This window comes from Phoca vitulina, unplaced genomic scaffold, assembly GCF_004348235.1.
Source record: "Phoca vitulina isolate PV1807 unplaced genomic scaffold, GSC_HSeal_1.0 scaffold88, whole genome shotgun sequence".
Classification (NCBI taxonomy): Eukaryota; Metazoa; Chordata; class Mammalia; order Carnivora; family Phocidae; genus Phoca; species Phoca vitulina.
In genome coordinates, this window is record NW_022589791.1 from 4,002,854 (window position 1) to 4,030,365 (window position 27,512).

The following is a 27,512-nucleotide window of genomic DNA, read 5'->3' on the forward strand; positions in this document are numbered from 1 at the left end:
GCTATAAAGGAGTAACAACATGGAATCTTGTGGTGACTGTACAGCTGAGTTATCTCAATTGAGGTGTACAAAGCTGCATATATTATCCTGTGAATTTATAAGTATTTAAAACAAAATGTTAAAAGAAACTCAATGGCAGCTAATACTAATTAGCAGACTATCTTGATTAATATTCCAATGTATGTATCTTTCCAGAGACAAGATACGTCAAATCTGTACTGATTAAAAAATTTTCTCCCCAAGTAGGCTACAATTCTGCTGCCATTTTATTGCTATTATTTGATTACAAAATCAGCAAAGTCAATTCCTTTTAAAATTGTAACTTTGGACTCTTCTGACCATAATTTAATCCACTAGTTACCAGTAAAATGTGTTTTGTGGGTTTTGGTCATCAATGAGCAGTCTATTTGTAAAACAGGCATTCCAAATTTTTTTTCTGTTATGATAATGTAAATTGATTAATATAATTTTATCTTATTTAATCCTGCTTTAACCTAAAAGCATGCACTTGTAAGATAATATAACCTGTGGCTGTGGAAAACAGTTACATATATGGATCTGATGATGATCTGTAACTTTCAAATTGCCATGATTTTTCAGAGAACTAATTTTTATGTTCTAATATTGGTCAAATTTGTTTAAGATGTCTGTGTCTATGTCTTATATGTAATTAAACATGTGAGTGGGCAAGAAAGCACATGCCACTTATTTATTTCACTTCAAAGTAACCTTTAGTAAATTGGAAAAAATTCTTTTTTCTAAAGGAAATCAATAAATTAAGGTGCAAGTTAGAATTAAAGAGAAAAAAACATTAAGTTAAAAATAGCAAATGCCAATACAGGCACTATCTTTAGTTTTGCATTTTCATATTTAACAAACAGTAAAATAAATGTTTAGAATCCATGACAGAAACTAGATCATATGGAGGAAAGGTTAAATGAGAAAAGTAGTTAATTCATTTTAAATAATTTCTAAAAACAACACAGATTTATATGGTCCTGAAAAAAGTTTAGACAGGTCACTGGAAAACCCTCTTTAGAAAGGTCAACACAATAATGAAAGCTGTACCAATTTTACCTTAGTAAACTTTCAACTACGTTTTAAAGTTGTCAACTACTTGCGGATTGAGTGAATGAAATGTATTCTCCTAAGTTTATAAGCTCTCAGCTATTCACCATCAAATGTGATAGCCATCAAAGGATCATTGCTAATGAAGAACTCATCACTACCAAGTGAAACAAGTTACCACCTAGAACACTAAAAGTTAGTAGGATCACAGACCAGAGGTTGGCAAACTATTGGTCCATGGGCCAATACTGGGTTGCCATCTGTTTTGATCAATAAAGTTTTATTGAAACATAGCCATGCCCATTTGTTTACATATTGTCAACTGCTAATTTTGCCTTTCTTTCAACAGTATAGCTGAAGAATTGTGACAGGCTGAATGACCCAAAAAAGCTAAGACACACACTATCTGACCCTTTTTAGAAAAAGTTTGCTGATTCCCGACTTTTACTAAGACGTTCTTTAAGGCTACTCATATCACTATTTCTGAATAGTAAGAAAACCATTTCTACATCTCAGGTATATTCTTTATCCTATTTGTCTAAAGTAGTATAAGATCACATGCTGAGATGAAACTAAAAACTTAGGATGAAAATGCCATCTTTTTTGTCAGGCAGAAATCTCAATTTTAAAAGTTGAAAATGGGCTCTAGGAACTCTCTAGCTGATGCTAGTCAATGAAATGGGTACTGAAAATGGCCTTGAACAGGTAAAACTGTGTCAAGAGTTAAGCAGAAAATAGCTACAGAAAATATAATAATTAAAAGAGTAATTACTTACGCTGTATGTGAATAAGCTGCTTTGGCATCTTAAATTCCCCAGGATATATAGACTCATAGTAAGCGATATTACTTTCTGCTTCTGGGACTGGTATGACCATATTATCCCTCTTCTCGCCATACACCTGCTGTGCTGAAATAGCCCGCTGAAGATGGTGTTCCTAAAAACAGGAAGAAATAGGTAAGTTTATGTATTTAAAAAATAGCAAGCAGAACGTGTAGCCTCATTAAGACTTTTCTGTTCATTTGTTTTAAAACCGGATTTTATTTTATTTTTTTTAAGATTTTATTTATTTATTTGACAGAGAGAGAGTGAGAGAGGGAACACAAGCATGGGAGTGGGAGAGGGAGAAGCACGCCAAGCAGGGAGCCCGATGTGGGGCTCGATCCCAGTACCTGGGCCCATGACCTGAGCCAAAGGCAGATGCTTGACTGAGCCACCCAGGTATCCCAAAACTGGAAGGATTTTAGTAGCCTTGAAAGGATGCTAATAATACAATTACTGGTAAGCACATTTTAAGTAGAAACAAGGTTTTGTTAGATACACTGTATATTTCCTCAATTTAAGAAACGTACTACACCAAAATTGAGTTAAATTATGCAAAAAATTCCAAAAAACTGACTAAACTGTTACTTTAAGTTTGCATTTTACAGATGAGATTCAAAGAAAAAGGGCTAAAACATTTACATTTGTATGAAGAAAGCAGGCTATGGATAAAAAAAAAATATTCTAACCTTTTCATAGAATGCTTCATAAATCTGGAAAGCACTTTCATACAAATCAACTAATATGGTCTTTTCAAAGAAGGGCAGAGTATCCTCTCCATTTTTATTTGATGAAAACTGACACATTCAAATCCAGTCTTTTGCCTCGATAACCCCTTAAGAATTTCCAGAGCCCAGTATAGGGGTTGAAAACCCATACTGGGGCTTCAGAGTCTGTGACTCCTGGAAAGACACTTTAGTCTTCTGTTTCCTAAAGTATGAGAAAAATAATCTACTTTAAGGCTTGGTTGGAGATTTAAGTAAGATAAATGTGCACAAACTGATAATGCCTGGCATAAAACAGGTACTTGAAATAAGCTTTGGTTTAGTCACCACACAGGAAGATTTTACCAGTTTGTGATACCACCAGCTGCCATAAAAATATCTGTTCTCACTCAGCCCTATCATCCCTGAATTTTGGTAAACATTTCATTAAATTTAAACTAGCTTTTAAAAATATATAAAATTCAAGTTCAAGGATGAAAAATATTCCAATGGTATGAAAATAGAAAATTCCAGTCCTCATAAGTACCCTGTTTTAAGTAAAAAAAAAAAAAAAAAAATATATATATATATATATATATATATATATTCATATAGGATTTAAAAGTCAGAATTCTACTGTGCAACACCTAGAGCTTTATTCCTAGGGCTTTGGTTCATTAGGTATATCCTGGAGATCTTTCTATACTGACCCTTCTACTACAATTTTTGCAGCAGCTGCATTGTATGGATGTACCATAATTTATTTAACCAGACACTAATTTATAGGAAAAAATCCCCTGGAGACAACCTAAATGCCTATTCTTCTCCCTGAATGCTACAAAAATCACACCTGTACTATTATATACAAAACATCTTTGTGGATTTGTGAAAGCATCTGTAGGACAACTACAAAAAAGTCCTCAAAGGGCATATGAGGTTCCAACAACATACACCATCATTCCTTGTAGTATCTTTTTTTTTTAAAGATTTATTTGAGAGAGAGAAAGCATGACCACACGAGTGGGAGGGAGAGGGAGAGAGAATCTCAAGCAGACTCTGCGCTGAGCGCGGACCCCACATTGGGCTCTATCTCATGACTCTGAGATCAAACCTGAGCCAAAACTAAGAGTTGGACGCTTAACCGACCGCACCACCCAGGTGCCCCTCCTTGTAATATCTTCTTAATGACTCTTTTTAAAATTTTAAAATCATCCCTCTTGTCATTTTAGGTTAATTCTATTATAATGACGATTTTTTTCCTTAAATGTTGCTGCTGTTTGCTCATTTTCAAAAGAGCTACTTTTCTTTTTTGACATTTAAATAGATTATTTCCTTTTTAAGGAAATTGGCCCCATGTAATAAATTTTCCTAATATTTTCCTGAAGTATGACTTCTCATTTTGTTTAGAGTCTTTTTTCCATGCAAGAAAGTTCTATTAGTCACATTTATTAATCTTTTCCTTTATGATTTTGTCATGCTTAATAACAGGTATAAACTGTATACTCACAAACTAGGGTGTAAACAAATACTTTTTTTATAACTCAATTTTAGCTTTGATTCGGGCTCCCTAATGGCCAAATGTACCCTCTTATACTTTGATATAGTTTGTTGTTCTATCTACTGGCCCTTATCTATTGACACAGGGTGCCTCCGTAAGCTCCGGCTGGGAAGTCAGTCACACCTTTTCTATTCTCAGATTCCTTCAAATGTCAAGAAAAATTTTCTTTGACCTATGCCCCACATACATATCAAACTCAAGGAGGAAGTGGGGAAGCAAGGCATATTATTCTTAATTTGCATTCTGTTCCTACTTTAGAACAATTAATCTATCATAATTTCTCGTGTAGGTGAACATGTGAGAAATATGGTTTATCTTTTTATTTTTTGTGTAAGGAGAGATAATTTAATGATTAAAAATGTACCTGTATCATAGAATAAATTTCCCTTGCACTTGGGAGTATTCCTAAGCTTTTTCCTACTCTATCCAAACTGTCTCTTATGCCAGTATTTAACTTATTTTAAAGTGTAGCCTCATACTACATTTTATTATCTAGTAAGGCAATTCCTCCTTCATAATTCTTTTTCAGAATATTCCTGGCTATCTCAATTGTTTTTCTAGATGAAGCATAAAGAAAATTACTTTCTATGTGTGAAGCGGGACCTCTAAAGCATTTTGATTTTTACAGGCAATATAGAATGCTGGTTAAGAACATGGACTTTGGTAATCAAGAGGGCTCTGGATTTGAATGTTGGCACGATGTTTTAGTAGCTCTAGGACTTTAGGACTTGAGATATTTATCCCAATATGTTTTATTATCTGTAAATGTACACTGTTACCTACCATATGGAATTGTGGTTAAGATAAAATACCTGAGACCTACTAACTATCCAATATATGGTAGCAAATATATATCTTTCATTATTATAAAAGCTAAAGAGTCTTCCATATGCTTAATAGTTACCATTTATATTCTCTCTAGTATGAACAGTGTTCTATAGAAAGATTTTTCCTTATGGTTTTATCCATTTTCCATAACTGTGAATTCAAATTTTTGTTTATCAATATCAGAGTGACTACTTACTGCTTTTAAAAAAATCTTATTTGTAGTTTTTTGTTTTATAAAATATTTCACACAATTTTCTCCTATCTTTAACAGTCAAGAAAATGATTTCCCCTTAATACATGGCTTATAGGGATGGTGTCTTGATGTGTACAACATACTTTCAAATGGTTCAACTATAAAAATATTTTATTATAGAATAAGAAAAAATACAGCAAAGCATTAACAATTTTGGAGTCTAGTTTGAGTATATAGTTGTTCAGCTTTTCTCTAAGTTTGAAAATTCTTATAATAAAAAGTTAAAGAAGAATAGAGTACTAAGGATCCTAAATGTGTATAATATGCAGCATTTATGGTTAAGTTCTTCTAAGTCTTACAAAAGGATTCTTCAACAACTGGGGTATAACTTTATATATTCCTATTTACGCTCTCCCCATGTATGTCTGAGGACTCTAAGACAGGAAGGGGACCAAACATGGGCCAATATGGCTAGAGCACGGTGGTGAGAGGGGAGAGTAACAGATGCTATCTGCTCAGGGGATTAGCACCAAATCATGCAGAGTCATTGGTCATGTTAAAGATCTGTCCTTTTACTAAGAGCAAGAGTTAACTGAGAGGTTTTAAAAGATCACCCTAGTTGCTATATAGACAATAGACCATATTCTATAAAATGAAATATGTGTAGCTTTTAAATGGTTCAGAATAATATTTAATGATATGGAAAAAAACCCCATCAATTTATGAAGCAAAAAAAGCTCTGAAAACTGGATGTTCAGAATATTTGTATTAATTACTCTTTTTTAAAAGAAAAAGACATGATTGAACATAAGCACATTCAGAAAAAAGAGTTAAAGTAGATGAGCATATATACAAAACAATCCTTCTCTTTATACTCCTTTATTCCTTGTCTTATTTCTTCATAGCTCTTATCATCCTCTGACATGTCATATGTTTGTTCACGGCTGTCACCCTTTCCTCCCCGCCCCTCACCTCAATCTAAGCATCATGAAGGCAGGGATTTTTGCCTGTTTCGTTCATTGCTAAATAGCCACCCTATAACAGTGCTGGGCACAGAGCACAGTGCTTAAATATTTGCTGAATAAATGATATATGTATGTATCTATGCATTCATGCACAGACATATACATAAAGTATCAAAGTATATACACCAAAAAGTTAACAGATTATCTCCAGGTGGTACAATTTTGAAATGTTCTTTTGTAATTTTATTTCCCGTATTTCTTAAAATGTACTTGTGATACCTTTTGACAAAAAAAAAAAAAAAAGGGAGTACATTTCACGAAATGATTTTCTAAAACATCAATAATTTCTAAAAGACATAATTTATTTGGTTCAGCAAAACTTTCCCATTTAAGTTAGTTCAAGAGTAAAATACACTTGCAGCTTTCCAGGTAAAGAAAGTATTTTTAAAACCCAAAACTATATACATCTATTTCTAGGAAATAAATTACATAATAAATTACATAATAGTAACATTAAATTATAAGTGAAAATGAGATTCTTGCTTTGAGTAGAAAGGTGTAGAATGGTGAAGCCAAGTAAAAAATGAAATAAACTAGAATGAGTTCTGAATTCAATTCAGTAATTATTGAATGCCTTGACTAAATACCTAAGATAATCCAATTTTAAATTACAATTATATAAAAAGTTAGAAGTTCCTTGAAGATAGTATCTGTCATTGAAATTTTTGAATAAGTCTACATGCAACATTGAATAGGCCAGCTGTGTTCAAATAACTTCAAATAGTCCAATAAAGAGTTTGACAGTTAAAAAAAGATAGAATGCTGGATTCTAAACTTAGATTTTTTTTTTTAACTTTAGGACTTCTAAGCGCTTTTAACATGCTAATGTAAGTTGTGGTTGTTCCACAGCAGGGATGCAGTCATTCAAGCCTATGACCACAGAATCATTTTTTCAGAAAGTATCTATTAATAGCTCACAGAGAACTTTTGTAATACAGTCTGGGAAATGTTGGTATAGAACAAAAACTAGAGATACGGAGCAGAATATCTAGGATTAAGTTTATTCATTCATTAATTTAGTCCTTATTTATTGAGTGCCAATCATGTACCTGGCACTGGGAACACAATGTTGTAAATAAAATACACATAGTTCCTAACGCTGTAGAGCTTACACTCTAGTAGGGAGAACAGATACTAACAAAACAGCCCTAAAAATAAACTGTACATTGTGATAAGTGCTCTGAAGAAAAAGATACAGTGTGTTATGGTAAAAGAAAAGGACATCAAGGACAGTATCATTTTCAGTGCAAAGGGACATTTAAGCTAACATTGGCAGCAATGGGAGTTAAAAGATTGTTTTAAGAAAAGGGGATAACTATGTTTTTGGTTTTTTTTAAAGATTTTATTTATTTATTTGACAGAGACACAGCGAGAGAGGGAACACAAGCAGGGGGAGAGGGAGAGGGAGAAGCAGGCTTCCCGATGAGCAGGGAGCCCGATGCGGGGCTCGATCCCAGGACCCTGGGATTATGACTGGAGCCGAAGGCAGATGCTTAACTACTGAGCCACCCAGGCGCCCCAGGGGATAACTATGTTTGAAGACCACTTACGTATTTGACACAGTGGGTAGGTAAAATATCTTTATATTATAGAATATTTATATTAAGCACAGTTGCAAGAATTAATCACCAAAACACCAAGAAAAATTCCAATTTTTCATAGAATAACAGAGGCATAAATTCTCGTTTGGTTTTACAGGTGAACAAAGTAAATAAAATTAAATAATCTAAAGAATTCTTTAATATTTGATCTTACATAACTGGAATTAGATGAACTACAACTTATGATTAAGCAAGTAACTTAAAAAAGGTTCTTGCACTGTAATTATGTTTTCTATACGCAGCAATATGGACAATAAAAAAGAGGATCAGAAAAGACTGAACGATGATCTTTAAGGTTCAGAGGCACCCTGTCAAGTCTCTGTGAACCTTGCTATCATGGCACTGGGCTCCAAAAGTATTCACTCTTGTTACTTCAGCCTGCCTAGTACACTGAAAGGGCATGGGTCTTACAGACAGAGACCTACTCAAGAATCCTAGCTTCCTCATCAGACAACAGCAAATCACTCTGCTAGCTATTTGTATTATTTTTTGTTTTTTTCCCCTTACCCATCTTTTCCTCTCTTCTCTCCATCAGTAAATGTTTTTTCTTTTACTCTCCTCTTCGTTATTTTTGTTTACCTCTAGAAAAATAATTGCCCTTCCAGGTGGCTTTTTATGGTTTTTGTTAAATGCATTGGTAGTTAATGTGAAAGGATTAACTGGCTCTGAACAGGGCATGTCACTTGCATTTGAGAAATCAGAAAACACCATTTTTAATCATTAAGTGAGAATGACATTAGCTATGTGTAGATAAAACCTATCTGAAGAGACATTACTGCAAATGTGTCTTAAACATCTGCTCTGTGCCTCTGCTCACATGGATGGATACATCTGCTGACATTACCATTCACCATACCCCCACTCCACCATGGAAAATTCCCACTTGTTCTTCAAAGTCTGGTTTAAAATTACCTTTCCTCTCTCTCCCCTTAGCAGAAATGCTCCCCAATTTGTGCTTCTACAGTACTACAGTCTGTACTTAGAAATTGTAATTATTTGTTTATATACTGATCTCCAAAATGTAGACACTATGTTTAATTAACCTTTGTATTTTTTCCTTTTAAAGATGTATTCTCTTGTATTATTTGGGGACTCTGATTTTTTTAAGGATGAGGACTAAATACAATTATCCTGATAACCTGCTCAGCATCTAGTACAATATTTTCCAGTACTTTATAAAATATCATTAAAGAAAAATGGTATCAGTCTAAATAAAGTGCATAAAAAATAAAAATAATATTTCTATTTACTTTATAATATCTAATACATATTAGCAAACCAAAAAGAGCTATTCAAAGTTATATTGTACAAATTCCTAAACAAAGATTAAATTATATTCACTTATTCATTAAGGTTTTATTTAAGCAAATAATGACCTTAACACTTAAACATAATAATTAAGACCACATTTAGACCTTTTGGGTTATGGAATTAAAAACAGGTTATTATACGCAACAATGTATAAAATTCCTTGGGGGAAATAAGTGATTACTAATTTGTAAAAGGCCACTTAAGAAATTTAACCCCCTGATTATTTATGCATGTAGAGCTAGACTCCATTGCTACCTGAAAAGCACTGAGCTGAATTACTTTCTCTCCTATTTTCTAATGACATTTCTAAGAACTAAAACATCAATGCCTATTCAGGAACATGGCTCCAGCAAGGACTCCGTAGTTTTTCTACATCCAAACAGCCGAATTCTTGATTGGCTCATTATTATAACTTTGACTGGTTTCCCTACATCCATTTTTTGGCCATTCTTCTACAGAATAGCCAATCTGTTAATATTCAAGTCAAATCATGCTATTATTCCATTTAAAATATTCCAATTATTTCTTACCTCATTCAGAATAAAAGCCAAAGTTCTTAAAACTGCTTACGAGGTCCAGCATGATTTGCATTCCCCTCTCCTTGTTACCTTTCTGGCATCATGTACGATTCTCTTCACTCACTCTGCTCTTGCGTACTAGATTCCTTGCTTTGTTTTCAAACTTAAATAGCTTGCTCCCTCACCTTCTTCAAGTATTTGTTCAAAAGTCACCTTTGCTAACAGATCATTCCTTGCCAGCTCTCCTACTGTACACCCCCCAGAATGGCTAAACTCAAGGCTCACAACATCAAATGGTGGTGAGGATGTGGAATAACCAGAACTCTTATACACTGTTAATGATAAAAAGGTACGCAGATCTCATAAAACCAAACATACACAGTCCATAGGGCCCAGCAATCCCACTCACAGGTATTTACCCAAGCCCCAACAAGACGTGAATAAGACCATTCATATGATTTTATTCCTAACAGTCCCAAAGTGGAAACAACCCAGATGTCCATCAACAGGACAGATGAACAAACTAGGGCAGAGTTAATACAATGGAATATTATTCTACAACAAAAAGGAACTGCTAATACATGCAACAATATGAGTAAGTCCCAAAAACATTGAGGTGAGTAAAAACAGATTTACACAAGAGAGTCCACATTCTTTGCGTCCATTTATGTGAAGTTTTAAAACAGGCAAAAATAATCTATGGTGAAAAAAATCAAAACAGTACTTGTTTCTGGGGAGTGGTGGCAAGGATTGATTGGAAAGGGGAACGAAGAGATTTTCAGTGATGACGGTAATAATGCTCCATATCTAGATGAGGGTTGGGTTATGAAAGTATATGAACTGTCAAAATTCAGATAATATAAACTAATTATTTGTGAATTTCTGTGCATGTAAATTTTACCTCAAAAGGAAAAAAAAGGTAAATACTGAACCAAAATTAATGACATCTATGCTGAAATATTTAGGAAAACATGTACTATCTGCAGTTTCCTTTGATATGCACCAAAAAAAAAAAAATTGGAGAGATGATGGATGTGTGATAAAGCAAGTACAGTAAAATGTTAGTAGGAGAATCTAGCTAGTGGGTATATAGATGGTCACTGCAAATTCTTGAAACTTCACTGTATGTTTGAAAATTTTCACAACAAAATGTTGCAAAAAATATGGAATCACTCCCCTCTCTTAACCCCAGAACACTTTATCCGCCCCCCTGCTTTGTTTTCCTCTATAGCACTTACCTCCTTATAGACTACTGAATTTACTTACTGTTTTATTTATTGTCGTCTCCTCTACTTAAAAGATAAGATCCATGAAGGTAGGAATTTGTTTTTTGCTTAGCTTTACCTCAGGTCTAGAACTGTGCCTAACACACACAAATATCCAATAAGTATTTACTGAATAAACGAGCCAGTGAATTGGGCCAGTTATTTAAGGTCCACAAATACTGGCCTGGAACAGAATTCATAAAAAACTAAGATTAAATTTCATAAAAGCAAAGAAAAAATTAAGACTTGAACACATTTTGCTTTTGTATTTAAAATACTCAAGGTGAATAGTTAAAATAGTCGAAGATATGGACTATTTGGGAAGGAAAAGAACGATTCAATACTTATTATTTTCTACAAGGAATAAATGGTAAAAGATCCTAGGACTATTACCCTCTACCCCTCCTCCCACTTAAAGCTCAGTATCTTGAAATTACTTTTATTTCTAGAGTATAAAACAGTAAAAGATTGCTAAGGTTCAGGTAAAAAAGTCCAGTCTTGTTACTTCTCTGTAGTGTGAAATATTTGTCAATTTACTACTTTTCTTACAAAATATTCAGGACATAAAGTTACTAAGTAGCATGGTGGTCAAAGGCAGCCCTAGGCAAAATTAAGTTCAATTTTGATGCTTGTCTTCTCATGTCCTTTATTTGTAGCCCTTACATCCCTTTAGACTTGGGTTGTCCTGCATTTACCAAGAGCCTACATGCCCAGTGTTATAACTGGCATGTGAAGGGGAAGGGACTAAAATTAGTTTCTTTCTATTCTTACAGGTGACAATCTAAGTGGAATGTTTCCCTAAAAATTAAATTTAAAAAGGCCCGAGAAGCTCTTTTTTTTTGGTTATAATCTTTCTGCTGATGATTTCTAAACCTCCAACATATCCTGGAGAGCTAGTCATCTGCCATTATTTAATGCCTTTTAACTTATGCAGTCAAATAAAATACAAACGGTGTTTCTCATTTTGGGGGGTTAATACCCTAAATCAACAGCTTGAATAATCTAATTTAAGCGTGTCTAAAACTAAACATGTTTATATAATCTAATACAAACAAAAGCTATGCCAAGACTTAGTCCTTAGCCCTTGCACATACTCACTCTTGCAATTTCATCCACTTTCATAGCTTTAACTGCCATTTGTATGCTGATGACATGATTCAAAATCCTAATTTCTAGCCCAGAATTCTGCTAAACTCCAGGCTTATGTATAAAGACCTCTTACTACATGTTCTACAGATAGACTTCACATAACATGAACATCCCCATGTGCTGACTCTCCAAATCTATTCTTCCTCCAGTATTACCTATTGCAGTGAATTAACAGCACCATCATATATCCAGTCACCCAAGCCAGAAGCCTTGACTTTTCCATCTCTCTCTTGCTTCCGACTTCCCCATTTCCAAACAAGGCCATCAAATCCTACAGATTTTTCATTCATTTTAGGTCTAGAAATCATTCAGTGCCTTTTTTTTTTTTTTTAATCCCACTGTCTTCAGTTCAGGCAGCAACTAGCCTCCTTACTTCTGGTATCACACTATTCTCCAATTACCTTCTATAGCTGTAGCTGCCAGGGTCTCTCTGAAAGTTGGATCCCATCACTCTCACATTTAATCCTTGGCTCTCTACTGCCTTCAGGATGAAATTCAAACTTCTTGGCATGGCAAACAAGGTCCTTCGTGATCTAGCTCTAGCTAATTCTTTTGGTCCAACACCTTACCACTTTCTACTCTGAATTTCACACTCTAGCCATAGGGAACATCTAATAGACCTTTCTAGTAATACCTACATGTGATGTTCCCTTTCTTTAAGTCCATCTAAATCTCTCTCTATTGTTTATAATTCTACTAGGATATCTACCCCTTTCAAAAACTCTCTTACAACTATTACATAACACTATCACAGTGGTAGAATAGAATACAGGTACAGGTGATTTTTTAAATGTCTATAAAAGTTCATATAATTAGCTGGATTCAAACCCAGCTGTGACTCTAGAATGAACTCTTTTTTAAGATTTTATTTGAGAGAGAGAGAGAGAGAAAGAGAGAGGGCATGAGTGGGGGGAGGGGCAGAGGGAGAGGGACAAACAGAAACAAATATATCCCCATATATTGCTTATTAGTTACAAGGGAAAACTAGTAACTATACAGTGGCGAAATCGGCCCACACCTTGAACTGGGTTATCAAAACTAACATTACCAATCAGGGGCAGAAAAATTATGTGCCTCAGGATGTGATACTATGAGACTACAACATCCTTTATATAAAATTCTACCTGGGAGTGCAAAACCTGAATCTAATTGAGAAAACATCAAACTCAAAATGGGGTCCTCTATTAAAAAAAAATATCAAAGGGACCGTAATCTTCAAAAACTGTCTGCGTCATAAAACATTAAACATCCACTGAAATATTTAGGAATAAAGGGCCATGATGTAGGCAACTTACTCGTAAATGGTTTGGAAAAATATGTGTGTGTGTGTGTGTACATGTGTTTGTGTATAATAAGAGTGTGTGAAGAAAACAATAAAGCAAATTGGGCAAAATGTTAACAACAGATATGTGTGGGTGTACTATTCTTTTTCTTGCAAACTTTTTGTAAGCCTGAAATTATTTCCAAGTAGTTTCTTTTTTTGTTAAAGAGTAAAAAGAAAAAAAAAAAAAAGACTCCCTGAAAGCAAGAGGGAGAGATGGAAGTATTTCTTCCAGAAGTACTGCCAAGTAACTGCACCATCTCTGATCTCTGTAAGTCAGTGAAAGTTTTCTGGCTCTTAATTTCCTTACCTGAACTAGATATTATCACAATACTGTCTTCTGAATAGTTGTAGAGATATCAAGTGTTATGTGAAGATTTCTGTGATTTTGGGAAATGCACAGACAGGGATAAGCAATGTCTAACAGTTTCTTTACAGAATAATCCTCACAGATTTTACACATACTAAAATACACCAGATTTTCCAAATCAGTAATACAGAAGTCAACATGCCCTAATTATTGACCACTGTTAGTGTGATTCATCTCAATATTTGGTGGGACCCAGCCTTTAATTTTCAGGACTAAAAACTACGATAAGCATTAAAGTTATAATGTAAAACCATGGCATATAAAAACCATTCTCTTCTACAATAATAGAGTCTATCAATTTTGGGAAACATAACCTTATGACTCCACTGTTCAACTCATACTAAGGTGTTTTTCAGTAAGTTTATTTTTAAAATGGGGGGCTGTTTTTAGACTACAAAATCTGACAACAGAACTCCCTTTTATGGACAGTAATGCAGATTAGTGGTTGGCAAACTATAGCCTGGCGGGGGGCAAATCCAGCTCCCCATCTGCTTTTGTAAACAGTTTTCGTAGAACATAGCCACACTCATTCATTTACATATTGTCCATGCTGCTTATGCCCTACAATAGCAGAGCTGAGTAGTTGTGACAGACTGTAAGGGCTGCAAAGCCTAAAATATTTACTATCTGACTCTTATGCAAAGTTTGGAGAATCCTGATACTGATATAGTTATTTACGCTGCTTATTTCTGAAGATTCAGCAGTTAGGTTGTGGTAAGGTGGGTCACTGACAGACATGAAAGCATGCTCTACTATTTACATGGTGAAAATGACAGAGAGAAGAGGGAAGTAAGTTTATTATGTAAAATTGTATTATGTTCAGACCCTATATTAGATACGTCATCTCCACTCATAAGATGTATTATCATACCTATTTTACAGGGAAAGTGAAGCTCAGTAAGATTAAGTCACTTGCCCGAAGTGGTAGAAGTAGGATTTGGATTGAGGTCTGACTCCAGAACCCTATGGTCTTTCTACTGTGGCTTAATTCCTCCTTCTTGTCTTCTTTTGCCTTCCCCATGTATGGCTGAGCTCTGGTTGGTACTCAGGGGAGGACTCAATACTAAGAGAGAAGCAGAAAGGACTTTAAACAGCTGAAGAGATGAACAACAGCATCATGGCTACAAGGATCAGTGGAAAGTTACAACCAGGTAAGTTGAGGAAGTAACAGCGATTTCCTAACTTCTCTTACAGGATTCTCTTTGGAGTGCTTTACTAAGTCATTGCTCAAAAACTTAACTCTGGTAATACCCAGGCACTGTGTATATGAAGATTGGACTGCGGAAGATTAACTCCTAGGAGAACCAAGACCATGTACCTATGTTTCCTGTGTAACTAACTACTTTTAATCGTCTATCATCCCTACATATATAGAGGTCTACAGTAAAGAGTAAAGTATGTTTCACTTTATTAAGTATTGTTTTATCTTGCTGAATTAGACAGTAGAAATACATTAAAATTTGTACTTCTTCCTCTGGACTTCCAAGACTTCGCTTACACCTTTGGCACCACATTTACCAAATGTAGAAACAAAATAATCTTCTTTTTACAGAAATAAATAGGAATAGGAGTTTCCCTCTAAGAAGAGAATCAGCTTTGAATTAAAAGCAAATTAAGAAGGAATTCATTTTGGCTTTAAAGTACTTTATTTAGGTACAATTATATAATCTACCATAAAATAAGTCAAGAGGATACTAAATGATTTACCACCCTAGAGAGAGAAGGATCTACATAAGAACAGATTGAAACAGTCTCAAGTTAGACTAAATGTGATCATTCCCTGTTCTTTCATAAAAAATAAGAGATTTATCTACTGTATTTTCCTGCCAGTCAATGTAGCAATTGAGACTTAGCTGTTACACTCGTCTTACTAATATTTTGTTTTACCCATCAAAAATATAAACTTTCAGGGTTTGTACGAATGCTAAGATTTGTGCATGTTTAAGGTAACTGTGGAAAACATTAGAACGTGGCTAATATAGGAAGAAATCATAGTTCATAATACACTAAAACTAATCACACAAAATTTTCTTCCTTAACTAACACCAAGTCCCATGGTTTCACCAAAACCACAAAACTCCCAGTGTAATTTCTGAAGGTGTGGTCTTCTGCAGTGGCTAAAAAATAAAAGGAGCTCTGACGGTCTCAAAACTTTCTTGTTTAATTATATGTCTGTATCCTTCACTTACTCAAACTCACTCCCCCTTTATTTAAACTAACACATTGTTAGATGAAAATAATTATTTTATAATCTCAAATTATTCTAATTAATTTAATGCTATTTTGTGCCACAAATTATCTCCTTGTAAGTTATAAAACATATTGTATGGGAATAAAATTTCTGATTTTTATTTTTATTAGAATACTCTTTATTAAATAGGAAGAGATATACAAGGTATACTACCTAAAAGCACACACTTTGATGTCAAAAACCTGGACTGGAATCCCAATTCTGCCACTTATTGTGACTTAACTTCTCTAAACCTAAATTTTCTTATTAGTAAAATGAGGTAACTGCTATTATAAAGGTAAATGAGATAAGAAATGCAGGTAACCTCTTAGCATACACCTAGCACACTTTTATTAGTTTTTCATAATATAAATAATGATACCAACTTAACGTTTTTTCCTTATTAGTAAAGGGCAGAAAATGCTACCTAATTTATAAAGGTTGCATTGAGGAGTGAGATTATGTCTATAAAGTGGTGGTGTATTATTATTGTAACAGCAATTTAAATTTTGGTCTATATTACTAATAGAAATTGCTTTACTGTAGCTATATTTGGATCAGTAAGTTATTAAGTCCAAATTTACCTTGTTTTCTTAAATGATATACTTTCTCCTACTAATCCTATAAATGCAGATACTTTATTTTATTTTAGTAGGCTCCAAGCCCAGCATGGAGCCCAATGCCAGGCTTTGAACTCACAACCCTGAGATTGAGACCTGAGCTGAGATCAAGAGTCTGATCCTTAACCAACTGAGCCACCTCCGTGCCCCAAATGGGGACATTTTAAATCTCCAATTAATTTTTATTGGCAGACTGTCACTGTTAAAACAATCTTAACCTCTGAAGACAGTAAAATCTCACTCACTGTAGAACTTTAAATGACAAATTCAGGCACCATATTAGTGACCACACTCACTTTTTCAGCTTTTGCAGAAGAATGAGGTCCTCTATACACTTTAAAGTACAAAAGGAAAAAAGAAACATGCACTGCAGTCATAAGGAAGCCCTGTCCTCCCAGCTTTCCTGATCAAGTTAAATTAATGGCAGTAATTCATTTCAAAGATTATTTTTACCATACACTTTACCCCACAATGGATATGAGATAACTCACTGGAACATTTTTAAACTAATTTAATGCTACCTCAAATAAATCTGGTTTCCCCTTTCCTATCGAAATGAGAGAAAAATGCAGAACTTTTATCTGGGGAGGAAGAGCAAAAGGTTGCAAAACTCGAATAACATACCTATAGCAATTTTAGATTTAATCCTAACACATTTAAATTATTATCTCTATTTAGTTGGTATTTATAGCCATAAGAGAAGGAAAATTCTATTCTTTCTTGCAAAGGTCTTTAGGTTCATAGAAACATTACACAAATTCTCTTATTTCATAGCAGAAAGAGATGAAATTACTAAATAAAGCTTCCAGATAATATTTAAGACAAGTTTCCTACAAAAGTATTAAGTAAATCATGCTAAAAAGTTTGTATCGTCTTAGGAGCTGCATTAAATTTGGTCAGAATGAAAGGCTGATTCCACTACACCTAAACAAGAGTAAGCAATACACTTCCATGATCTCATTTTAAAGAAGTAAACTGTGGCAGACACTGTCATCTTTTTTTAACCCCATAAAGGCAAATCAATTTTCCAGTAATAAATGGTAGCAGAGGGCTTGTATTAGACCTTAGTTAGGAATTATGTTTTTTTCAATCTGATGATGATGACCAAAATAAACATCTTAGTTAAGTGAGATATTTGTATTATAATCTGACCAAACCATGGTCAGAATGCAAGTTACTATTTAAATGGAGTGAAGAAGGATAGGTTAAAAATCTTAAGTTCAGAAGAGACAAAACATAGCTTACTGAAGGTATACTTTACAGAAAGAAAAAAAAAAAGAGATTTATTTATTTTACAGAGAGCGAGCAAGCAGGGGAAGGGGCAAAGGGAGAGAGAGAGAATCTCTAAACAGACTCCCTGCTGAGCCTGGAGCCTGACCTGGGGCTTGACCCCAGAACCCTGGGATCATGACCTGAGCTGAAACCGAGTCAGCAGCTTAACCGCTTTAACCGACTGAGCCACCCAGGCGCCCCTGAAGGTGTACTTTTTATCTGTCTTCACAAATGTCCTCAAATATCCCCCTTTCTTCATCTTCTTCCCCCAATACACAAAGATAAATACTGAAAGTGTGATAGATAGCCTTTAGTTCTGTTCATCAAATTATTCCTGGCTGCCTTCCAGACACACAATAATATTGCGTTTTCTGGCTCTCCTGTGGCTGGTGGGGCTAGGTGACTAATCCTGGTCAATGAGTTGTGAATCAAAGCAACTTATTATTTCTAGGCCAGAGTATTTAATTGCTGGTGAAAATCTGAAATCTCCTTCCACCTGCGACCATTCTTGAGTTGTTGACTGCTACATCTGCCTGGTTCCCCAGCTGATCCATGAAAAAATGTTACATAAAACAAGAAATAAACTTTTAAACTTGTTTGTTATCACATCATAACCTAGTTGATCCTGAATGACATAAACTGGTTCCAGAAGTGGGATACTGTTATAACACAAAGGCTAAAATATATGCCAGTAGTTTGGGGGCCAAGTAGCAAGGAAACTTCTCAGAGTATGGAAGGCCGGTAATCCATATTAGGCAGTACAAAATACTTGGTAAAAGTCAGTTATGATAGCTTGAAAAGCAAATAATGTACTTAATAAACCTGTAGCTCTAGAAGAGGTTAAAAAAAACTGAACATTAAAATGGTGTGTTGGTTGCTCTGTGTTTGGTATTATAAGAAACACATTTTTAAAACTGTTTAGTTGGTAAGCAGGAATGAAAAGGAAGAGTCCAAAAATTTAGGGACTTGTTGCCTTTGAAGAATTCTTCTCAACCCCAGCCGTAAGTGTAAAAATCAAGGCCTTTGGCTAACAAAGGAAGAGTAATCAACCTTGAGGGTAAGGTTGAAATCAGAGTAGGGCCATGATACTTACAATAAAACATTTGAATGGATTAGAGTCTCAAAAGCAGAGACACAATTAAAACTGCGTTAGTGCTTTCAGTTGAACAAAATGCTCACAGGAGAAGGAGAGAAGACACTAAGAGTGTAGCTTTCCAGCAAAAGTTAATAGGTTTATGCTACTAGCAATTAGGAGACTGACATCTGATAAAGAACTATGAATATAGGCTACCGGCATACGGAGCTAAATGGAAACACATTAGAAGCCTACAAAGTTGTGCTGCTGACAATCAGAAATCAAAAGCCCAGATTAAAATCTGATTTAAAAATACACTTGCATTAGCTCCCCAAAAGGCATATTTTCCAATACCTACTTCAGATGAGGCTAAGGAAAATGATGGAGAATGAAAGAATGTCAAGAACCACAAAACAATGGACTGGGGAGACCCTCCGGGAGAGAAAATTTAGTACCTAAACAAAAATATTCCCCATATCCAGGGGAAGGGGACCCTTATAAAGTCAGCCTGGTGGGATTTTTGGTTACTACGGATTAGGGAGTGCTGTATTTCCCTCAACCTTCCAATATCCAAATGGGAGTGTTTATTGTGGTTATCATGGCCCTGTTATTCCGACGTATACAGGGGTAGAGGGGTAGCAGGTGGTGGTACAGATAGTATTTTCATTTACAGATCTCCAGATCAAGAGAAACACATCCAAACCAATGAGAATTATGTGTAGAGAGAATTATGTGTATCACCTGGAAATCCTAATACTTCAAGCTTGATGCTGTTTACCTGGGACTTTGGGGATGGGTTCACTGGGGAGGAGATGAGTGTATTTTGCAGTAAAGACAGTGATTCCAATCTTTGGTTGACCAGAAGGGCAGATCTGTCATTAGTGTTGTTTGCCAAATATTTTTTTTTCTTTGCCTTCTGGTCATATGGTAGGATTGTACCTCCTAGTCCCTTCATAGTTAGTTAGGTGCAACCATGTGGCTCATTCTGGCCAATGAGCTGTAAACCTAGGTCACATGTAATTACTGGCCAGAGTATTTGAATCACTGATACAAGGTAAGAGATCTTTCAGAGTTCTTTCCTCTATTACAGTGTCCAGCAAAGTTCAGGATAGAGGCTGCTCTGTCAGCTTAATCCTGGAGTGGGGTCATGTAGAACAGAACCTCCAAATCAACCCAATGGACAATGAAGTCAGAAATCAATCTTTGGGGGCACCCGGGTGGCTCAGTTGGTTAAGCGTCTGACCTGGGCTCAGGTCATGATCTCAGGGTCCTGGGATTAAGCCCCATTATGGGTTCTGCACTCAGTGGGGAGTCTGCTTGTCCCTCTCCCTCTGCCCCTCCCCCCACTTGTGCACTCGTGCTCTCTCTCAAATAAATCAGTAAAACCTTTGTTCTGATGATGAAGGGGAAACCATTAACATCACTGAATATCTGAGTCAGAGCAAGCTTATAGATCAACTAGTTCCAGTTCCTTCTACAAATGATAAAAGTGAGGTCTATGTAGTTACATGACTTGTCTAATCACATAGTAACCATATGGTAGAAAAATTTGATGGAAACATCATTACCCTCATGTAATTCTAAATTACAATGGGATTTATGCTGTTAATCTCTAAACACCAACTCTGGGATAGATTGAATTAGAAACACATAAATAAATTAACAATAGGCCACTCCAGCCTTTCATTCAACAAATATTGAAGGCATTAAGCTCCAATGCTAAAAATACTTGGAGCTAAGAGTCATATGGTAAAGATTAATCAAATAATCACATAAATGAAATGGAAGTTTATAACAGTAATTGCTAAAAAAGATATGTTATGGGAGCATGTAACAGACCTATATCTTAATGGGTAGATAACTAAAGAAGTGACCTGGAGCTGTGATCTGAGGGATCTGTGGGAGATTACTAAACCAACCCGTAGAGAAATAATTCATCAGTACATGGCAAAAAATGAGAAATTATCCTGTGGATGGTGGGACCTGGAAGGCTTTGGAGGAACTAAAAGGAGGTAGGGGCCAGATTACATAAGGCCTAATATATAAGCCACTCTAAGAGCAATGGGAGCTCTTTATAGGTTTTCAGCAGGAAGTGACACAACGAGATTTCAGTTTGCAAAGGACCATTGGTTTTGTTAATACTGGGGAAGGCAGTAATTGCAGTCTTGGGAAGACTTGTTAGGAAGGTACTCAAATCTAGCAAGAGATGACAGTACTTTGAATTAGGAAAGTAGCAATGGAGACGGTAACATACGAACAACTTAAGAATTTTATTCAGGGTATTTTATGCTCTTGCTAGCCTATCTGAACTTTCATCCCGATTCTCTAACTTCTCCACTGTAATTCATAGTGAACCTGAATGCATTAAACTGAGTGAAAAGACAGCATAACACCAAGATGTTATGGGTAGCATAACATATTTATATCATAAGGATGCCTCTCTAACAGGCCCCAGCAGTATGTTTAGAAGATGCACATATACTAGGAATGAGTGGTCATCTTGTTTCATGCCACTTCATATAGTAAACATTAGATTATATTCCATTATTTCCCAAATGATAAGGCAGGCTATTTAGTGAAAATTTTCTAGATCTAAATCTTAGAAATTACAGATGCTTTATATTCAAACTTAAGATTTATTCCAGGAAGGACTTAAGGTAGCTGGGCAGAAATAAAGGGACATTATAGTTATTTAATTGGTTTCTTCCTAGTGATACAAAGCATTAGGAATCCTTCCTAATACTTCTAGATATGAACAAGAACCGAGGTTCAACTGAGAAATTTTATATGAAAAAACCCAATCCTAAAAATATAAAGACCAGGGTAGAATGTTAATCCTACCAAACATTTCTTTACTCTGTCCCATCTTCAAAAAAAACCAAGAAAATGTTTCATCACTGCAGAAGTTAGGAAATTGTGCAGTTTCTAAACTGTATTCTATAAAATCACAACACAAAAGTTGTAACAACAACAACAAAATACAATTCAATAGATGTTTTTAGATAGTGCACAGAAAAACTCAAGACAAAAGAACATATTTTTGTGGAGTTGATTCTATGATATTTACCAATATACCAAAAAAAAAAAAAAAAAAGACTGCTCTTATTTTATTGGAATTGCATTGCAAAGGAAAAATTCACCAAGGGCAAAAATTCATACAGAATTCTCATATATAGTTCAAGATGTCACTACAGTAGAGAAAAAGGAAACTTTAAAGAAGGTAATAAAGTGGTATTTGCAACCAAAACCTTGGTTTACAAAACACTTTCAGATCAGAGAAAAGGCATTTCAATGTAAACACTAAATTAGAGTAAAATGACTGATTTTGATCTTACATGATTTTACTTATATTTACTTCAAATGGGGGGAAAATAACTTTTCAGGAACTTAATGTTAGAAGTTGGTTTCCACAGTTTTATTAGATTCTGAGTGATAAACTACCCAAAGTAAAAATAGATATTTCTGATCTTTACAACAAGGAATTAAAAAGACTGCCTCATAGTTTATTTACCATATGAATTATAAGCCCCTTCAAGGAAAAGACATGACTATAGAGCCCATGATATTTATCATTATACTTTGTAAGTTTACAAATAGTTGATAAATGAACACAATATAAAGTAAATACTTTTAGCACAGTGTTTCACAAAATATATTTTTGGAAAGGTCATGACATTTGCTCTGGCTTAAACTTTTGGTATAATTATTAGAATGTCTCATGTCCTTCCTAATCTTACAAAAATACACAAAAATTATAGCTTAAACCCTACTTCATTAGCCTCACTCCAAAAGCTCAAAGACAGTTAAAATAGGTATCTGATTACCATTTTAGAACACAAAAAAATTGTGAAATACCTAGATTTTCTCAGAACACTTAAACATTAAGAAACATTTGTGCCAGAACAATATTAAGTGTTTAAGATACAACTATGTTTCTGCTTTCAAAGGGCTTTCAGCGTAAGAAATAATCAAAGAAGTGAATTTATTTTCTACAAGTTCAGGTTTTATATGACAGGGCTTGGGAAGGTATGTCAAGAAAGGCTTCATCAAAGTTGATAGCAAATAAGAGTTTGTTGAGTGAACCCATGGAAAGAAAAGAGGGACAGCGTAAGCAAAGGTAGAACTGAGCAACTAAGAGAATATTAAGTACAATAAGTAGTTCAGTTTGTTGAGCACAGTGTGTCTGGTAGCCTACAGCAGAGATGATGGTGGATCATTTCCAAGATTAGGTTATACAAGACTGCAGCTTGTTTTAGGCACTCTCCTGACATGAGGACACTCATAGAAATATTGCATCATTTGCTCTGGGGAAGCCCCATGTCAAGACTGAGGACAAACAGGTAGTAAATGGAGAGGCCCATGTGATGAGGAACAGAAGACTCAAGCCAACATAAGTGAGCCTGGAAGCAGACCTTCCAGTTGAGATGACTGCAACCCTGAACAGCTTTCTACAGATACCAAGCCACAATCACCTAAAAAAGCTACTCCTAGATTCCTGATCCTGAGAAAAGATAGGTCAGATTATTTGTTTTAAGCTGCTAGGGTTTGGATAAGTAGTTATGCAATCATAGATACACCTATGTTGGTACTGAGTCCTCACTGTATAACAAAAACCTAAAATATTGGAATGGCTTTGGAACTAGACCATGGCCTCTGAAGACAGTATTAGTGAAGAAACTATTAATAAAAGCTTCATGGTGTTTCTTAAGGCTGCAGATGAGGGCAGAATAGTGAGGCAGATGTTAGAGGAAGGGGCAGAAAATTTATTAACACTATTATCTTTAGTTATGTAAAAAGCAGAAAATTTACCTAATAAACTGGGTGATTTAGCTAAGGAGATTTTAAACTGAGAGCTGAAAGTGCTAACTTGTTTTTCTGCTTTATACAGGAAAAAAATGACAAAAAATAAACTAAATGAAGAACTGTTAAAGAAGAGCCAGGACTTGATGGTTTTGAAATTGTGCAGTTTCTCCAGGATGCAAACACTGAAATTTAGAAATGTACTCTGAGCCAAGATCAAATCCAGGGCACTAACAGGAAAACATGGTCTAAAACTAAATGGAGGGAGTGACTATAAAATCTTTTGTTAAAACCTCAGACAGATCAAAGACTGTTCCAGATAAAAGGCCTGGTAAAGAGAACTCAGATTCTCTCAAACAATAACGCCTTTTTAGGCGGCTTAAGGGTGTGGTCTCTCAGCAGCAGCTCAGGGTAGTAAAAGGCTTCTCTTAGACATGTATGGCTGTGGTGTTCAACTAATGAAATAGACCTCAATAAAATACATAGAAGACCCACAACATTTTTAAAAGAATTACATATTCTGAAACACAGGCAGCTTGAACAAGCGACGAGAGACAATACAAAATGAAACAAGGTCTTCAGAGTCCCAAACTGTTGGCAGGAAGCCAGCTAAGAAAACTCAGTAACAAACACATTCTACCTTTCATGAAAAACAAAGGATGAGAAGAGGGCAGAGCCAAATGCCCAAAGGGCAAAGCTGAGAGTCTTACGTGAATTATCCTCAGGAACTGACATCCAACCGAGAAACTACCATAATTTGTGTGACTGGATTTCAAAAATGCTTTGGACTGGGAACCCTCTTGTGTCTACCATCCCCTACCTTCTGCCTCCTGCTTTGAATGGGGACTGCTTTATAGGATTATCCTAAGGCTTACCCAGTATAGTATATTGGGTATGTGAGGGAGGGGGCAGATATTTCTCTTTAGCTTAACAAGTTGAGAGAAATTTGAGAAGCTGTACCTAAGGAACTACATCTGAGCAGCATCAATATATCTGAAACCAATTTGTATGAGATTCTGGGATATGAGCTGGATACTAAAATGGGATGAGACTTGTGGGGGCTTTGAAAGAGAGAGTATTCTGCATGTGGCTACTGTGGTAGCCAGCCTCCAATGATCCCCATCTTCCAGCATTCACAGCCTCGTGTGGTCGCTCCTACATTTACCAGACTTGGTTTGTATGACCAATAAATAGCGTATGACAGAGGTGACCATACATAACTTCCAAATTTAAATCATAAAAGACCACTGTTTCTGTCTCTCATTTGTGCTCTTTTCTTGGGTCCTGCCTTTGGGGTAAGCCTGCTGCTATACTGTGATGACAATGAGACAGTAACGGAGAAGTTCATGAACAGAGGCCTCCAGTCAGTGATGAACTGAGGCTCGCTAACAACTATGTGACGGAGCTTGGAAGTGAAATTCTCTAGACTCAGTCAAGCCTTTAGAAGACTGCAGTCCTACCCAAGAGCTTTACTGGGACCTTATGACTCTAGGCCAGGATGGTTCAGAGAAGCTGCTCCCAGATGCCTAGCCCTCAGAAACTGTGTGAGATAATAAGTGTTTGTTGTTGTTGTTTAAAGATTTTATTTATTTATTTGACAGAGAGAAGAGAGAGAGAGAGAGACAGCGAGAGAGGAAACACGAGCAGGGGGAGTGGGAGAGGGAGAAGCAGGCTTCCCGCTGAGCAGGGAGCCCGATGCGGGGCTCGATCCCAGGTCCCTGGGATCATGACCAGAGCCGAAGGCAGACGCTTAATGACTGAACCACCCAGGTGCCCCAAGTGTTTGTTGTTTTAAGCTGCTAAGTTTAGGGGTGATTTATTATGCAGCAATAATTAATACAGAATTTAAGCAGGGGAAAAGGAAAAGACTGGAAGTAGAGGTCAAGATCATCAGGGCCCAGGAAACCCCATTAAGGAGTTTTTGCATTTTATTCTATCAGAAAAAGGAAGAATTTATGGATTTTAGATATCAAAGCAACAACCAAATTCAAATTTTAAAAAGATCACCCTGACAACTTTGAAAGGGGGTTATAAATTTGAAAACCAGAGCAGGGAGACTAATTAAGAAGCAATTATAGGGGTGCCCGGGTGGCTCAGTCGTTAAACGTCTGCCTTCAGTTCAGGTCATGATCCCAGGGTCCTGGGATCGAGCCCCGCATCGGGCTCCCTGCTCAGCGGGAAGCCTGCTTCTCCCTCTCCCACTCCCCCTGCTTGTGTTCCCTCTCTCACTGTGTCCCTCTCTGTCAAATAAATAAAATCTTAAAAAAAAAAAAAAAAAAGAAGCAATTATAAATCTTTCAGAATAAGAGAGCATCCTAACCTTTTAACAGGAATTCTAAGATTCAAATGTGTAGATTTGTGTGAAGGACAGCCTTAAAAACTAAAAATCACTGAAGCGTACAGAACCTGTTAAAAAGTGCAGAAAACTTTTTTTTTCACCTGATGAATTCTTCAAAACACATTTTATACATTTTAGCATCCACCAGGAAACCAATCATGTGTTTAAGTTGAGAAGACAATCCATTTAGTTGACATACTTGTCTGCTAAAGGCCATGTTCTTTGATACCTTGCTTAGTATTTCACATTCTATCATAAACACAACTATAGGTGTATCAAAATCGGTACTCACTCACTATTAAAACACTCCATAACAAAAATCATTTGTTATAATGGAAATTTCTTGAAATTTTAAAAAACAACCTAAAAAACACATTTCTATCCTTCAAGGACTAAAAGTGAAACTAAAATAGTAAGTTAAAAAGACCTGAGCACTTATTATATGTAAGCCACCATGCTATACTTTACATAGGATCTCAATTAGACCACACTTGGGGTTAATTGCACAACCAGAACTTTAACTAAAACCTAATTCCATAGCTCATGTTTTGAGCCCAGTTGAGTAGATATTTTCAACCCTATCAGACCCAATGCTCCTTCTTTTCAAATTCTTTCACTATTCTACTTTACGCATTTTTAAAATATTCAATCCAAGAAGGTAACTGCAAAACAAAGGAGAAATAAAAGGAAAGTAATTTATAATAAAATATGTACTGCAACATGTAAATGCTTGGGTTATGTACCTAGGAAGACAAAACGAAGCCATCACAGATGCTACATGTCTACAAAGAATCACTGTGAATGTAACACTTAAAAAAGAATAGACTTTATGCTTTAGGTCTGTTGACTCAAATCCCACAAATGATGTTGATGAAGTTATTTCCAAAATGGTAACAACCCCTACAAAGTTCTAAATGAAATACAGTATAACATTTCCCTACTTTATATATATTACTTTATATACTAATAGCAACTAGAAATGTTAGTATATGTAAAAACTGTACAAAAAAACACTTTACATGTAAAATGGAATTAGGTCTTAGGCTCAGATAATTTACAAATGGAAATTTAACCTGTTAGGATGTTCTGGGGATAGTGAAAGTTATAAGGGCAATTCTTTGTGTTGCAGGACTACCCTTTGCAAAGTGAACTCACACTGTTCTTGACCCCAAAAGCATCTCTCCAAAATTGTGATAATCAAAAGCAGCCCCACAATTTTCCAGAATGTCCTGGGGATGAGAGAATACTACAGTCCCTGTGGAGAACCACTGTAGAGAAAGGAAAGTTCTCAGATGCTCAATAACAACCCCAAGGTCCACCTACTAGATCCTAAAATAAGCATACTGTACCAAAAGGCTTCATTGTAAAGATATTTACAGGCATACCTCCTTTCATTGAGCTTCACAGTTTTTACAAATTGAAGGTTCGTGGCAACCCTGAATAGA

General features: G+C 35.6%; 1 protein-coding gene across 4 annotated transcripts in view; it reads right to left on the reverse strand.

Annotated features, from left to right (window-relative positions):
• Positions 1–27,512, reverse strand: part of EPC1 (enhancer of polycomb homolog 1) — a 94,059-nt gene that overhangs the window by 28,073 nt on the left and 38,474 nt on the right. For 3 of the 4 annotated variants that reach the window (XM_032395890.1, XM_032395889.1, XM_032395887.1), the window contains exon 2: positions 1,845–2,004. In XM_032395890.1, the coding sequence (XP_032251781.1) occupies positions 1,845–1,944 (100 nt within the window). In that variant the 5' untranslated portion in view covers positions 1,945–2,004. Of the gene's footprint in view, positions 1–1,844; positions 2,005–2,578; positions 3,046–27,512 lie in introns of those variants that run through there. The other variant, XM_032395888.1, reaches the window with a different exon arrangement.